The following is a 13,084-nucleotide window of genomic DNA, read 5'->3' on the forward strand; positions in this document are numbered from 1 at the left end:
ATTACTATATAAACATTAAATAGCTTGACACCCACGCAATCATAAACAATATTTAAACTTACAGTCCAAACAAACAAGCCGCCCAAAATGAGGTCTTAATAAAATTTAAACATTTTTGGGCATGATTGCAAAAGTTCGCCTTTTTAAAAGGTCTAAATATATATATATACATACTATAAATTGACCGATCTATTCAGCGCTCGTCAGCGATGACGGTTGTGTTTTTGGGTATTGATATTTCCGCAAGTGTAGGAATATATTGGGTCGCATCGAGATCGAGAGAGAGAGGGTGTGTGTGCTCAATCTTGGAGATTTACTAGGGTTTCGAAATTCACGTTGCGATTGTCTTATCCCTGATCTTCATCTTCGTTTTTGGTTGATTCTTGGAAGTATCTGATCTGCATGGTGCGGTTTGGTGGGTGGTTCCGATTTCTGATTGAGTTTCTCTGGATTTTGATCCGGAGACGGTTTTGAGGTTGTAGATCAGTTCTTAGTTTGGAATCGGATGTAAGCTTTCTTGCCATTTGGATTGATTTCTTTCTGCTGTTTGGCTCTGGGTTTGGGTGAGTTTTGAGTTGAAGTTAAGGTTGTAGATTTTTGAACAAGAATATTCTGATGGTATTGTCTGGGTTTGGTGTTGTTAGCTTTTCTTTTGTGCCTTTGGTTTCTGCTGGGATTGAGCTTAAATGAAAGATTGGTTCTTGGTTCAAGAACTTGATGGCATTGACTGGATTTTGTATTGTGAGCTTTCTTGCGATGTTTGTTTATTTATTTATTTTATTTTTGCTGTTTATTTATGGGTTTCAAATGATTTTGAGTTGAAATTTAGGTGAAATATCAGTTTTTGGTTTAAGAACTTGATAGTAATTGTCTTGGTTTCTGATGTGAGCTTTCTTGCATATTTTTTGGTTGATGATTGTTTGTGGTTTTGGTTAGGGTTTGGGCTGATATTAATGTAGAGAGTGGATGGTGATGTCTGGGTTCTATGGAGTGATTCATTTTTTTGCCATTTGCTGTTTGGTTGTTTCAATCTGAATCTTGGGCAATCCTTTATTTGGGATTTTAGGTTTTTAGCAATTGACATTGTTTCTTTTTTTGTTACTAATTAATAGGTATGTTCTTTGTCTGTGGAATATTGATAGTTCTTTCATGATTATTTCCGTATTTTTCTTGCTCTGTAGGTATTCTAATGTTGTTGTGGATGCTGTGGACTTGAGTCTTATTTATGTGATTTTACTCAGATGAGGAAGTAGCTTTTATTGAAGTTAAATTATAACTATTGGTTATTTTGCCTTTCTTGAAGTTAAATTGTATCTATTGATCAGTCTACGTTAACAGCTGCACATCGGAAAGCTTCAAAAAGAAGAGAAAGTTGGTTGTTTGTGAAGTTCAGTGACTTTTGTTGACAAAAACTTATACACATGGGTTTCAAGCCATTGGAATGGTATTGCCAACCTGTGGAAAATGGTGTGTGGGCAATGGTGGTGGAGAATGCATTTGGGGCATACACTCCCTGTGGGATTGATTCATTGCTCATTTGCATCTCCCATTTGGCACTTTTTGGTGCGTGCTTTTATCGGATATGGCGGACAAAGAAAGATGCTACTGTTAGTTGGTTTTGTCTGAGGTCTCCTTATTACAATTACCTGTTGGGGTTGTTAGCCCTTTACTGCACTGCAGAACCATTGTTCCGACTGGTCACAGGCACTTCTTTTGTTAATTTGGATGGGCAGACAAGTCTTGCCCCATTTGAGGTCAGTGCATTCATTCCCCAAGATTTAATCTTTCATCAGTATTGTTGCCTTTTAATCACTGAGAATATCCTGGAATCTATATCCTTTAACATCCGGAAGTTTTAATCTTTCATTATGAATTTTGTACAATTTGTTTCTTTGTGGTGCTTCTTGCATGGCACATAATGGAAACATAACTAACTGGCACATGAAGGAAGTGTAGCCTTTTGCTTTGGCCTGAACTTGTTTTGAACAAAGTGCAAATTTTGTTCATGCTTTCATATTACATGGTCAGATTTCAGGAAGTAGATTTGTGTAAAAAACTATTTACTTACCATCATCACTAAATCCTGACTATTCTTCATTTGTTCCATGCTTCCGTCTTCACCAATCTTGATCAAACCATGCATTCGCCTACTTCCAATTTTAGCTGTATTCTTGGTGGTTCATTGTTTTTTTTTGTGGTCCAGGTTATCAAGCCAATGTTATTGGTGATATTTCTACTTTGCTTTTTTATGTCCTTTAGAATCATTTTTATCCTTCATCCTCTTTAGTACCTGACAATCATTCTGCTGTTCTTGTTGTCTAACTGCTGTTTACACATATTCACTTGGTCATTCTTGTATTGCTTTCATTCTAATGCTTTTTTACTTCATCATGAACAAACAAAAGCTTCTATAATGGTTGATGCATCAGCTAGTTCTATGGGGAACCCTTATCTGTTGGAATCCTTTGCTTCTTTTGACATGGTTTCAAGATTTGCTCTTCTCTTACCTATATTTGGATTATGACTTCAATAATTTACATCTTCTCTCTTCGCTCTTCTCTCTTCCTAAAATTATAGCATTTCTGGCGGGTTATAGTAATGTTTTAGCATTATTCATTTTAATGTCATGCACTTTTATTATACCTTCCTTCTTATTGACACAATAAATAATATTGCAGTTTGTTGGGCCCATAGTAATTGCTGTAGCTTTACTAATTTGAATGCCATACAGGCATACACTAACATATACTAGAGAATTTAGAACGATTCTACAAATACCATGAAAATATTATCAACTACAGCCTGTCCATTCAGTGACCAGTATACATTTGTATGATGCTTGAACATCACCACTTGTTGCTCATCTGGGTGGATCTCCACTTCACTGTGAGCAAGGTTGTCATAGGCGTAAGGTGCATCTAGACGCAAGGGGGTCCTGGGGCCTAGGCGCAAGCCTGATTAACACTAGGCGCACCAGTCACCACTAAAGAAAATTGAAAAATTAGAAATATTTGTACTAAAGATTAATTTGTATTAAAGTTTTAAAATGTTCTAAAGATTAATATCATAGAAGACAATCAGACATTAGAAAAAAAACGTATATAATAACATGCAAAATAATATTCAAATGTATAATACAAAATGCGATAATATGATATAATGCATGTATATTGTCCAAATCCTAACTTGTATAATAAAATCTAGATTTTAGTAACTATCATTAAAATCATCAAGTCCATCATCATCCAACATCATCAATTTCTTTTTCAAATTTATCATTCTCTTTATCTAAATAGTGGATTGCCCGAAGAGGAAAGATGAAGTCTTGATTCTACTTGGTTGGTTGTGTGTTGGTCACCCTAATTTTAAACGGCTCTGATTGTATGTGGGCCTCTTTTATTTTTAATCATCAAAGATGTGTGGATAAGATTAAAAGTTAAACTAAACATTTAAAAAATAACCAAATAAATTTGTTGATGTTACGAAAGCGTGCCTAGGACCACGCTTTGAGCCTTGCGTCTAGGCTCAAAGGCGCGTGCCTTTGTAATAGTGCCCGCTTGACACCTATAAAGGCGCAAGCTGTTGAGCCTTGCGCCCGAGGAGCCCGAGGCGCGCCTCTTTGACAACTATGACTGTGAGAAAGTTTTACACCACTAATTTTAATATTTTCTTTGATTGGTTTGTTTGTTAATAATTTACTCCTTGAAATGCTGTTTTTCGTGTTCGTGTACACGTTATTATGGATTTCATATAATTACACAATTTTTAGAAGAAACATTTTGTGTTTTTTCTGTTGTACTTTCTTTTGTCCAGTACCTTCTGTTGTGTGTGTGTGTGTGTGTGTTTGCTGTACCTTATTCTGTGGTAAAATTTTAGCATGTGCATAAACAATTGCCCGTGTTCTCTTATTTCTCTCTCCTTTTCAGATAGTTTCGTCGGTGATTGAGGCAGCAACTTGGTGCTCTATGCTTATCATGATTGGATTGGAAACTAAAATTTACATCCTTGAGTTCCGTTGGTACATCCGGTTTGTGGTAATTTATGTGCTGATAGGACAAACTGCTGTTTTCAATCTTGTGCTTTCAGTCAGAGAATACTATGATAAGTAAGTGTCTTGTTCAGTTAAATTTAATTTCCGAATGTACTGCACTATCTGCCAAAATAAGGTTCTTATTATCATCATCATTATTATTGATTCATTGAGACATGCAAGAAATAATTATTTCCACAGCTGATAAGTAAACACAATGCTCACTCCTAGCATGTCTAGCCAACATGTTTTAGCTCCTTAAAGTGGAGGTAGAATTGAAATTTGAAAATAATGTGAATAGATTTTACTGAGAAATCAGGATTTTAAGCTGAAACATGTCCCAGATGGCAAAAGAAAATATATAGAGCAAATAAGTATTGCAAGGGAATTCCATATCAAAGTTCAATAAGTGAGTCTATTGATTTCATCGACTGTTTTTTCCCCCTCAAAGTAACAGATTTGTTTAGAGGTCTGCTAGTCATCAACTTAAAATTAATTTTGAAATAAGTGATCTGTTTATATTTCTTAGCATATTACTGATTATACTATGATCTTTGTGAGAGCATTATTGTTATCAATTGTGGGTCAAGTGTTCTTCATTTAATGTGATATTTAAGCTGCAATTGCTGATATCAGTTTGCATAATTTTTGTACTTTTTATAGTCCAATGCTATATCTAATTGTTCCTTATACTTCTGTATTCTATTATTGATGATGTCTAAGACACATCTTCTGCATTTAAATTCATGTCTTATTTGACTCAATTGATGGAGAAACCTTGTTAATATTTAGAAATCACAATTACCATGTTCTGTTTGATAGCTTTGTACTTTTATATGTTATTACTCTGGGTGTTGTAGGCTCACACCTTGAGAACATAAATTTGACTGTCTTGTTTGTTTTGATGAATGCAGTGAGCTTGTTAATGTTTTGGATTACAATCACCATGCTCTGTTTGATATTTCTGTTTTAGAAACTTGGAAGACTTACTGATTTTTTGCTCTTCTATGCAGACGAATCTTCTACTTGTACACAAGCGAGTTAATCTGTCAGGTTTGTATATTGTTTTCACATATCTTATGATAATTACATTTGCAGATTTATTAATCATGCTCAATGCAGAGGATTTTATGAGCCATCACTTGCCGTCAAGTTTAATATTCACATAGCTTATTTCTTTGTAATGAATATCATGGATTTGCATTTCTTTATCAATTAGTGTTTCCCCCTTGCTTTTGGTGAATTGTACAAATCTGCATTTATGTGCTACTGACATCCTCTTATGCAGTTGGTCTTTGGAATCCTCCTCTTAGTGTATGTCCCCAATTTGGATCCTTATCCTGGATACACCCCCATAAGGAATGAAGTGGTTAGTGACAATACAGCTTATGAACCCCTTCCGGGAGGGGAGCAGATTTGCCCTGAAAGGCATGCTAATTTATTTTCCAGTAAGTGGTTAGTTTGCATAAATGGCAAGACTTTTGTTCTTATAATAATTCAGAACATATTTAATTATTGTTTGCTTGCAAATGATTCCTTAAATATGTTTTGACTGTTTTTCCCATGATTATCTTGCATTATTTTTTCTAGGAATATTCTTTGAGTGGGTGACTCCCCTTATGAAGCAAGGTTATAAAAGACCAATTACTGAGAAGGATGTTTGGAAATTAGATTCATGGGATGAGACTGAGACATTGAACAAGAAGTATGTTTTGGGCATATTTTTGGAAATGACTCTTTCAAACTACTTGTCAGACTACATTATGTTTTAATCTGGACGTCGGTTGCAGGTTCCAGAAATGCTGGCAAGAAGAATCTCAGAGACAAAAACCTTGGCTGTTGAGAGCTCTTCACCAAAGCCTAGGAGGAAGGTATGTAGAGGCGTTTGTATTTGCATCTCCATGATTCCATGGACATGAGTTTTTATTAAGTGTACGATCTTGTTTAGCAGATTGATTTACGTCCGTTTCTATTTTCAGATTTTGGTTGGGAGGGCTTTTCAAGGTAATTAACTTTTTTTACAGTAGTCACTAATTCTTATTCTGATCAAGGATGGTGCGTATATTGAGTATGTGCCATCCAGTATGCTCGCTAGAGATTACAATATAAAACTATTGACCATATATTTGGAGTTTCTTTTTTTGTTTATCAACTTGGGCTTATTAGCATTCCATTTTTTTCAAAATTGAGCAGATTGGGAATGATGCTTCACAGTTTGTGGGCCCGATAATTCTAGACCTCCTTCTAGAGGTGAGTTCTCTTTCCTATTTGTATATATAAGCAAGAGATGATCTATTTTGGTGCCCTTTTTCATCGATACCTTATAAATTTTGTTTTGTTTTTTTGATGTGTCATTTGTATTTTAGAGCTAATTGCTCTAATATCATTTTAGTCACTTAGGATGTTTAGTAGAATGATGGAACTTTGAATTGGAGATGAAAAAAAAAACCTAAATTCTTATTGCATCACTCCACATACTCCTAGAGACTTACAAGATGTATAGGTGTAAATTCTAGATAGTATCAAATTAACTAGTAAGATAAGGAGAATAACAAACCAATATGGATCAAACTAGAACTGAGATAGCATCAACTAAGATAAACACATGCTAACTCAAGTTGGAGCATGGAGGTCCCTGTCATACTGAACTTGCATAATTGAAAAGTAGTCATGCCTCTTCAGGCAACAATGACAGGAGGCAGTAGGCGGCATCACCATCAAAAAGTAGACAGCTGCACCTAGAAGTAGTAGCAGTAAAACATATAAAGTACAAGAAGGATTTAGACTAGATATTGCAAACATTGTTATAGTAGTAGTTAGAGGATTTTGGATAGCCATTTCACGTGAAAGCGAGAAGGCATGATCGCCATGGATGAAGGGTTTCTGATCAATCATTGCACGTGGAAGTGTGAGGGCAAAATCACCATAGATAGTGGAGCAGTGGCATAGATGAACCTGCTATGGTACCATGTAGAAAATACAATCCATTTCCCCCATTCTATGAACTTCCTGAGACTTACAAGAATGTTATAGCCAAATAGTGAGATAAGATAGTGCTAACAAAATATCAATCAAACTAATAAGGAATATGATCTAACTAGTATGAAATTAAACTAGAACTAAGAAAATGTTAACCAAAGTAAGATGTGGACATGCTAACATAGTGTTTATTATAGAAGTCTATATCATCGGCTATTTTTAGTTTGACAATTCTATGGTGCACTAGTGGAACAAGTTCCATTGAAGTTGTGGAATGGCTATATTAGCAATTGGACAGGCATAAATTCTATTATTGAGGCTAATAGGTGGCAAGTTGACCTATGACTTGTCAATAATCAGATTTAGAGATGAATAAGTGGTTTTTTTATTATTAAATGTTGAATGAGTTGAGCACATGGGTTTAAACTCTATCTTTGCAGATGAAATGACTTGGATGTTTTAGGAGGCCCCTTTTTCTAAATAATATAATTCCTTATTCAATGTGAAAATCAAGTTACTGATATTTGATTCCTTATTGTAAGTTGTCCTTTCTGATCATAAAGTTGAGTATATTTCTTAAATCCAGAGTTGGAACTGCCAGCATTAATAATATTTTATTGTTGTTTGCAGTCTATGCAACAAGGAGACCCATCATGGAATGGATATATTTATGCTTTCTCGATATTTGCTGGAGTGGTATGACCTTTGTTGCTTGAATTTTCAGTGATCAACATTCCCTCATCTGCTTTTCTTGTTTTAAAATACTCATCGTTATCACTTTGACCTGCTAAATGTCTCTTGTATCAAGTAGAAAATTATATTATTCTGGAGATGAAGTAGATTTCATCATGCCTAACTACTTGCAGTTATTTTAAGGACTGTCACATTATTTCTGTTGGATTCTTATTTTCCTTGCCCTCTATTATTTGCAATTTTTACTGTTATGATCATCCTTAAATAAGAGACATCCCACTGAATATCTTGACATCATCCCTGAGATTAATATTATACCTGTTACCATTCCACCAATTCTCATTTGGCTGGCTGAAATTTTGAGTGTAAGTGAACTGAGCCTTTATTCATTTTTGTTTGACTAGATTTTGAGTTGCCCATATTTATTGTTAGTCTGACTGGTTTTGAGCCTCTATTCATTGTCTATTTGGCTAGATTTTGGGTTGTCTATATTTATTGTTAGTTTGGCTGGTTTTAGCTCTAGAGAGAAATTTTTGGAGGAATGTAGCTGTTAGATTTTATATTTTTGGTACTAGTGGGCCCTATATGGGCTCTATATGGGCTTAGGAGTCTTACACCAAAAAGTCTCAAGACTTAATGGCTCAATCCCTATACCTATATATAAACCCATTACTATTCTATCACACAACCGATGTGGTACTATATTTCCAACAGTAGCATAACATCTCCCTTTTTTTTTTTGTTTTTAATTTTGCATGAAACAATGAAAAGAATGAAAAGTTGCTCCTTACCAAGTTAAAGTTTCCTGTTACTTTTGAGGGATTGTTGTGCTAAATTAATGTTGTACTTGTTATCTTTTTTCATTTATTCTGATTCTGCCAAGTGCTTTAGGTTCATGTAGTAATCCAAGTTTCATACTCATTATATCTTATCTTACAATTTAGTTGTGTTTGCCATTTACCCACTAACTGAACCAATTCGCTTTCTTCTGTCATATTCTAATTGTGCAAATATTCTAATGCATTTTCGCAGACATTGGGTGTGTTATGCGAAGCCCAGTATTTTCAGAATGTCATGCGGGTTGGCTTCAGATTGAGATCTACGCTGGTAATTTTGGTTATGTAGTTTATTTCATTTCAATAATGCACTTCTTCAGTTAAATGCGAGCTAGTTTGGGCTATGTTTTGACTCAAATACCTGTGGGTTAGGTTTCACTTCTAAATCTTGACGCCATTGTATATACATGGCATTTATCTAACAAAACATGACTAAAGAAGAATGATTATAACCCCCATTTGCTGTGTTCGGTTTGGGTTACCCTGGGTAACCTGTAGTATAACCCAATGTTCCAACCAAACACCCCAAGGTTACCCCACTAACATTTTATACAAGGTTAATTATTTAAATAGAGGTAGAATAACTATAAAAATTTATTGATTTCAATTAACAACTGTGTTAATTATAAAAGTAATTTTTGAATCTTAATTAGTATTTATTATGTCAAGGTTTGGTTAATTCATACAAAAGTTTCCCAAAAAAAGATATCAAACTCCAAAACTTAAACCCACTATCCTAACCCCTAATCAAGCTCACAAAATGGTTTCCTTTAGATGATGCACACCTCCCTTATTAGTTTATGTTTTAATTGGAGGCTCATTCAATGTTGATGCCATTGTTGGCTTATGTTCTCCATATTAGAAAATAAATATCTCATGCTTGTAGACATATGGAATATATCTTATTTCACATTGAGATGATAAGGACTTTAATCTCCTATTTGGTATATTAGTAGTCTAATTTTGCTTGTATATTGCCATTTTTGTTAGCTTATTTTAATTCAGTTTCTACTCTTAGATAACTTTTTTCTAGTGGCATTGCCTGACCTGTTTTCCTTGTTACAGGTTGCAGCTGTATTTCGTAAATCACTAAGATTAACTCATGAGGGTCGCAGAAAATTTGCTTCTGGAAAAATAACCAACTTGATGACAACTGATGCAGAAGCACTTCAGGCATTTCTCTCTGTTCTTATCTTTTGTTGCCAACATTAAGGGATATTAATCTAATTTAACTGCTAAATCTAATTCTTTTGAGTGTTTTCTTATTTGGTTTTCTCAAAAGATATTATTTAGTTTGTTTGTAGTGAGTTACTCTTCATAACTTGAATGTCTGGTTCACCCAGGCTAGCTCCAAAGACTGCTGAACCTGATGTTTGAAAATGCTGTGTTCAGCTATGACAGCAAAATCCAGCACTATGAAATGTTAGGTTCTAGCCATTTGGGTAGACCTTTCAGTTCGATATTTTGGTTTCACTGTACACTTGGCAAAGGGAGGCCAAAATGCTTTTAAAAATTAAGGCATGGATAATTTACCGGTTATTTTATATTTTGGGTTTTTTTTTTTTCTGAAATAAATTGCCCAACAAGATTTGATATTATACTTTGGTGCTCTTAAAATGAGGTTTTTTCCAAAGTGGAAGTTTGATATAAGGAAGTCCCTGACTTTTAAAGTATATTAAATATTATTATTTATATATCTTTTTAGCTAGTTGATATATTGTTATGTGATACTGCTCACTATTTCATTTATATTGTTCTGCGGTTAACTTTAAAAGATGTAATAATACATATTTATTTCTTTTTTGCAGCAAATTTGCCAGCAGCTTCACAGTTTGTGGTCAGCTCCTTTTCGTATCACTATTGCTGTTATACTTCTGTACAAACAGCTAGGTGTTGCTTCACTTATTGGTTCATTAATGCTGGTCCTTATGTTCCCTATTCAGGTGGAATTTCTCGTTGCACATTGTTATATACTGCTCTTGCTTATGGTTATTCTGCTACTAGTGGGCTGTAGATGGTCTATTAGGGTTTTGGCTTCAGGTGGATAAAACTCTGTCCCTTTTTCTAGAATCCTCAATTCCATGATTAGTTATGTTCTTACCTTCAATGAGATTTTTTTTATTTTATTTTTTATTCATCATCATTCTCTAGAAGGAAAGTTAATAGGTTTCTTCACATTGGTCTCTCTAGATGTCTTGGTGAAGTAGTTCCCTTCAACTTTTCTAGTCCTAAATCTTGGAGGAAAGTTAATGAAGAAACCTGTTTTTGGTTCTTCTCTATTAGCAAGCCTCCTTTCTTGAGTTGATCTTCTTGTTTGCGTTAGTTCTTCTAGTTGTTGGAAACTTCCATTACTCTATTTTCATATATTATGTTGCTATTCCTGTATAAATATGCTCACCTAATGGAGCAGGTGTTTGAATTAAATATTTCTGTATTTTGTCTAGCATCACTAGTGTGCTTTTATTTTCTTTCACTTGATATAGCATAGTATCTCATCCAGCATGGTTTATAGTCAACCATGCATTTTGCAAGAGAGCATCTCCAATCATGTAACTGCAACTTTGTAGTCCATGCAACAATTGCACTTATTCGAAACTTTTGTCTGTAAACTTATCTCTATACTTTTGTTTTGTGGTTTTAGACATATGTGATCAGCAAAATGCGTGAGCTAACTAAAGAGGCTTTGCAACGTACTGACACTCGAATTGGCCTTATGAATGAAGTATTGGCTGCTATGGATACTGTGAAGTATGCTTTTGCTATTGCAAAGGTTATTGTGTTGATTATTTTTGTGGCTAAATGAGTGTTTCCTTTGCTTGGCAGGTGTTATGCTTGGGAGGAAAGTTTCCAGTCTAAAGTGCAAAGCATTAGGAATGATGAACTTTCATGGTTTCGTAGAGCTCAGCTCTTGGGCGCTGTAAGGCACCTAAACTTTGGAAGTTCTCTGAAATGGTTGACAGCATCAGATGATGCTATTAAATAGTTGGTTGTCTTGCTCCTTATTGTTATATGCAGTAATTGCTGGTTTTTTTGTTTATTTTATTGCCTATTTTGCAGTGGAACTTTTTTTTCCTAAACAGCATTCCAGTTATTGTCACCGTAATATCATTTGGGGTGTTTTCTCTATTGGGAGGAGACTTGACTCCAGCAAAGGCATTTACATCACTCTCCCTGTTTGCAGTGTTGCGGTTTCCTCTATTCATGCTCCCTAACTTGATTACTCAGGTGATAAACTCTCTCTTAGTAATATTCCCTTTTGTCTGTTTCAAATTCACTTCATGTAAATATGACAGCCACACAAAAGGTTGGCCTCTAGTGTGGGATCATGATTATTATCTTCACATTTTAAGTCGAGAACAAAAGACCAAAATGCCTGTTAAGAGAGTTCAATAAATGTTCGTTTCCATGAAAGGTCATTGAATTTATATTATAAATATCCATGCTTTCTTTATTACTTGTGAAACCTGTATAAGAGTAGATGATGCTTCTGTCATATTAATAAATGATATATTTTCCCCACTTATTGAAGGATATTGATGTTGGAAATTTGATTTGTACTAATTATTGACAGGTTGTGAATGCAAATGTATCTTTGAATCGACTGGAGGAGTTATTTTTAACTGAAGAACGAATACTTTTACCAAATCCACCTCTTGATCCAGCCCTTCCAGCCATATCAATCAAGGATGGATTCTTTGTTTGGGATTCCAAGGTTTACTTCCATGTTTTATTTGTGTGTCAAATTTATACTATGAATCTTTTCTGGTCTTTTGAAAACAGGTTGTCCTGACATTCACTTATTGTAGTAGATTGAATTCTTGTAGATCTACAAATCCTCTGTAGATATATGTAGGAACTAACTTATAAGGTCGGGAATCAAGCTAAGCAGAAAAGGATAAGGTCAACTAAACTAAGATGAGGACATGCTAACATTAACACGCAAGTGACACAACGGCGTAATTCTGTTTTGCTTCTCTTCTAAGGCATTAAATTTTTTTTTTCTTTTTTCTTTTTTTATAACAAGTAATGATTGTTTTCTGTGTATGTTCCCTTAAGGAATAGCATTTTACTGATGTTACGTGTTTCTTGTTTTTGCTTTGGTTACCTGACTCGGATTTACTTATCGTAGTTGCTCAGTGATGTGGGTGAAAATTTAGTTGTCTTTATGATGTTAATTTAGGAAAAGAGTGACTTGAAAGTGCCATCAGACATATTTGTTGGTTAAGAATTTGAATTTGATACCTGTATACTACTCACTGATTTTTATTCTACTTGTATGAACATAATCTTGTAAATCTAAATTTATTTGTGCAGTGGACATTATTCATGATATTTCTTATCATAACCTAATAAAATTTAAAATTATTTGAGTATCAGTCAGTTTTTGTTTACAGTATTGCTTATCATAATCTAGTGGTCAGGAAGTAGGCATTACTCTCTTAAAGCATTGCATATCATATTATTTTGCTTGTGAAGCCACATTACTTGTCTTTATTTTTTACTTTATCTGATTACACTGTCTCTTTATTCTACCCTTTGAGACCTG

The 13,084-nt window shown here is 34.4% G+C and overlaps 1 protein-coding gene across 5 annotated transcripts in view; it reads left to right on the top strand.

The window, feature by feature from the left end:
• Window positions 1–236: 236 nt before the first annotated feature.
• LOC120283396 (ABC transporter C family member 2-like) overlaps window positions 237–13,084 on the top strand; it is a 24,367-nt gene continuing 11,519 nt past the window's right edge. The window contains exons 1-17 of one of the 5 annotated variants that reach the window (XM_039290070.1): window positions 237–507; window positions 1,326–1,754; window positions 3,927–4,105; window positions 5,044–5,083; window positions 5,319–5,478; window positions 5,621–5,735; window positions 5,821–5,901; window positions 6,010–6,034; window positions 6,224–6,280; window positions 7,640–7,705; window positions 8,735–8,809; window positions 9,604–9,711; window positions 10,347–10,481; window positions 11,180–11,286; window positions 11,362–11,455; window positions 11,596–11,763; window positions 12,110–12,250. In XM_039290070.1, the coding sequence (XP_039146004.1) occupies window positions 1,422–1,754; window positions 3,927–4,105; window positions 5,044–5,083; window positions 5,319–5,478; window positions 5,621–5,735; window positions 5,821–5,901; window positions 6,010–6,034; window positions 6,224–6,280; window positions 7,640–7,705; window positions 8,735–8,809; window positions 9,604–9,711; window positions 10,347–10,481; window positions 11,180–11,286; window positions 11,362–11,455; window positions 11,596–11,763; window positions 12,110–12,250 (1,884 nt within the window). In that variant the 5' untranslated portion in view covers window positions 237–507; window positions 1,326–1,421. Of the gene's footprint in view, window positions 508–1,325; window positions 1,755–3,926; window positions 4,106–5,043; window positions 5,084–5,318; window positions 5,479–5,620; window positions 5,736–5,820; window positions 5,902–6,009; window positions 6,035–6,223; window positions 6,281–7,639; window positions 7,706–8,734; window positions 8,810–9,603; window positions 9,712–10,346; window positions 10,482–11,179; window positions 11,287–11,361; window positions 11,456–11,595; window positions 11,764–12,109; window positions 12,251–13,084 lie in introns of those variants that run through there. The other 4 variants (XM_039290069.1, XM_039290071.1, XM_039290072.1 and 1 more) reach the window with 4 other exon arrangements.

This window comes from Dioscorea cayenensis, chromosome 19, assembly GCF_009730915.1.
Source record: "Dioscorea cayenensis subsp. rotundata cultivar TDr96_F1 chromosome 19, TDr96_F1_v2_PseudoChromosome.rev07_lg8_w22 25.fasta, whole genome shotgun sequence".
Taxonomy (NCBI): Eukaryota; Viridiplantae; Streptophyta; class Magnoliopsida; order Dioscoreales; family Dioscoreaceae; genus Dioscorea; species Dioscorea cayenensis.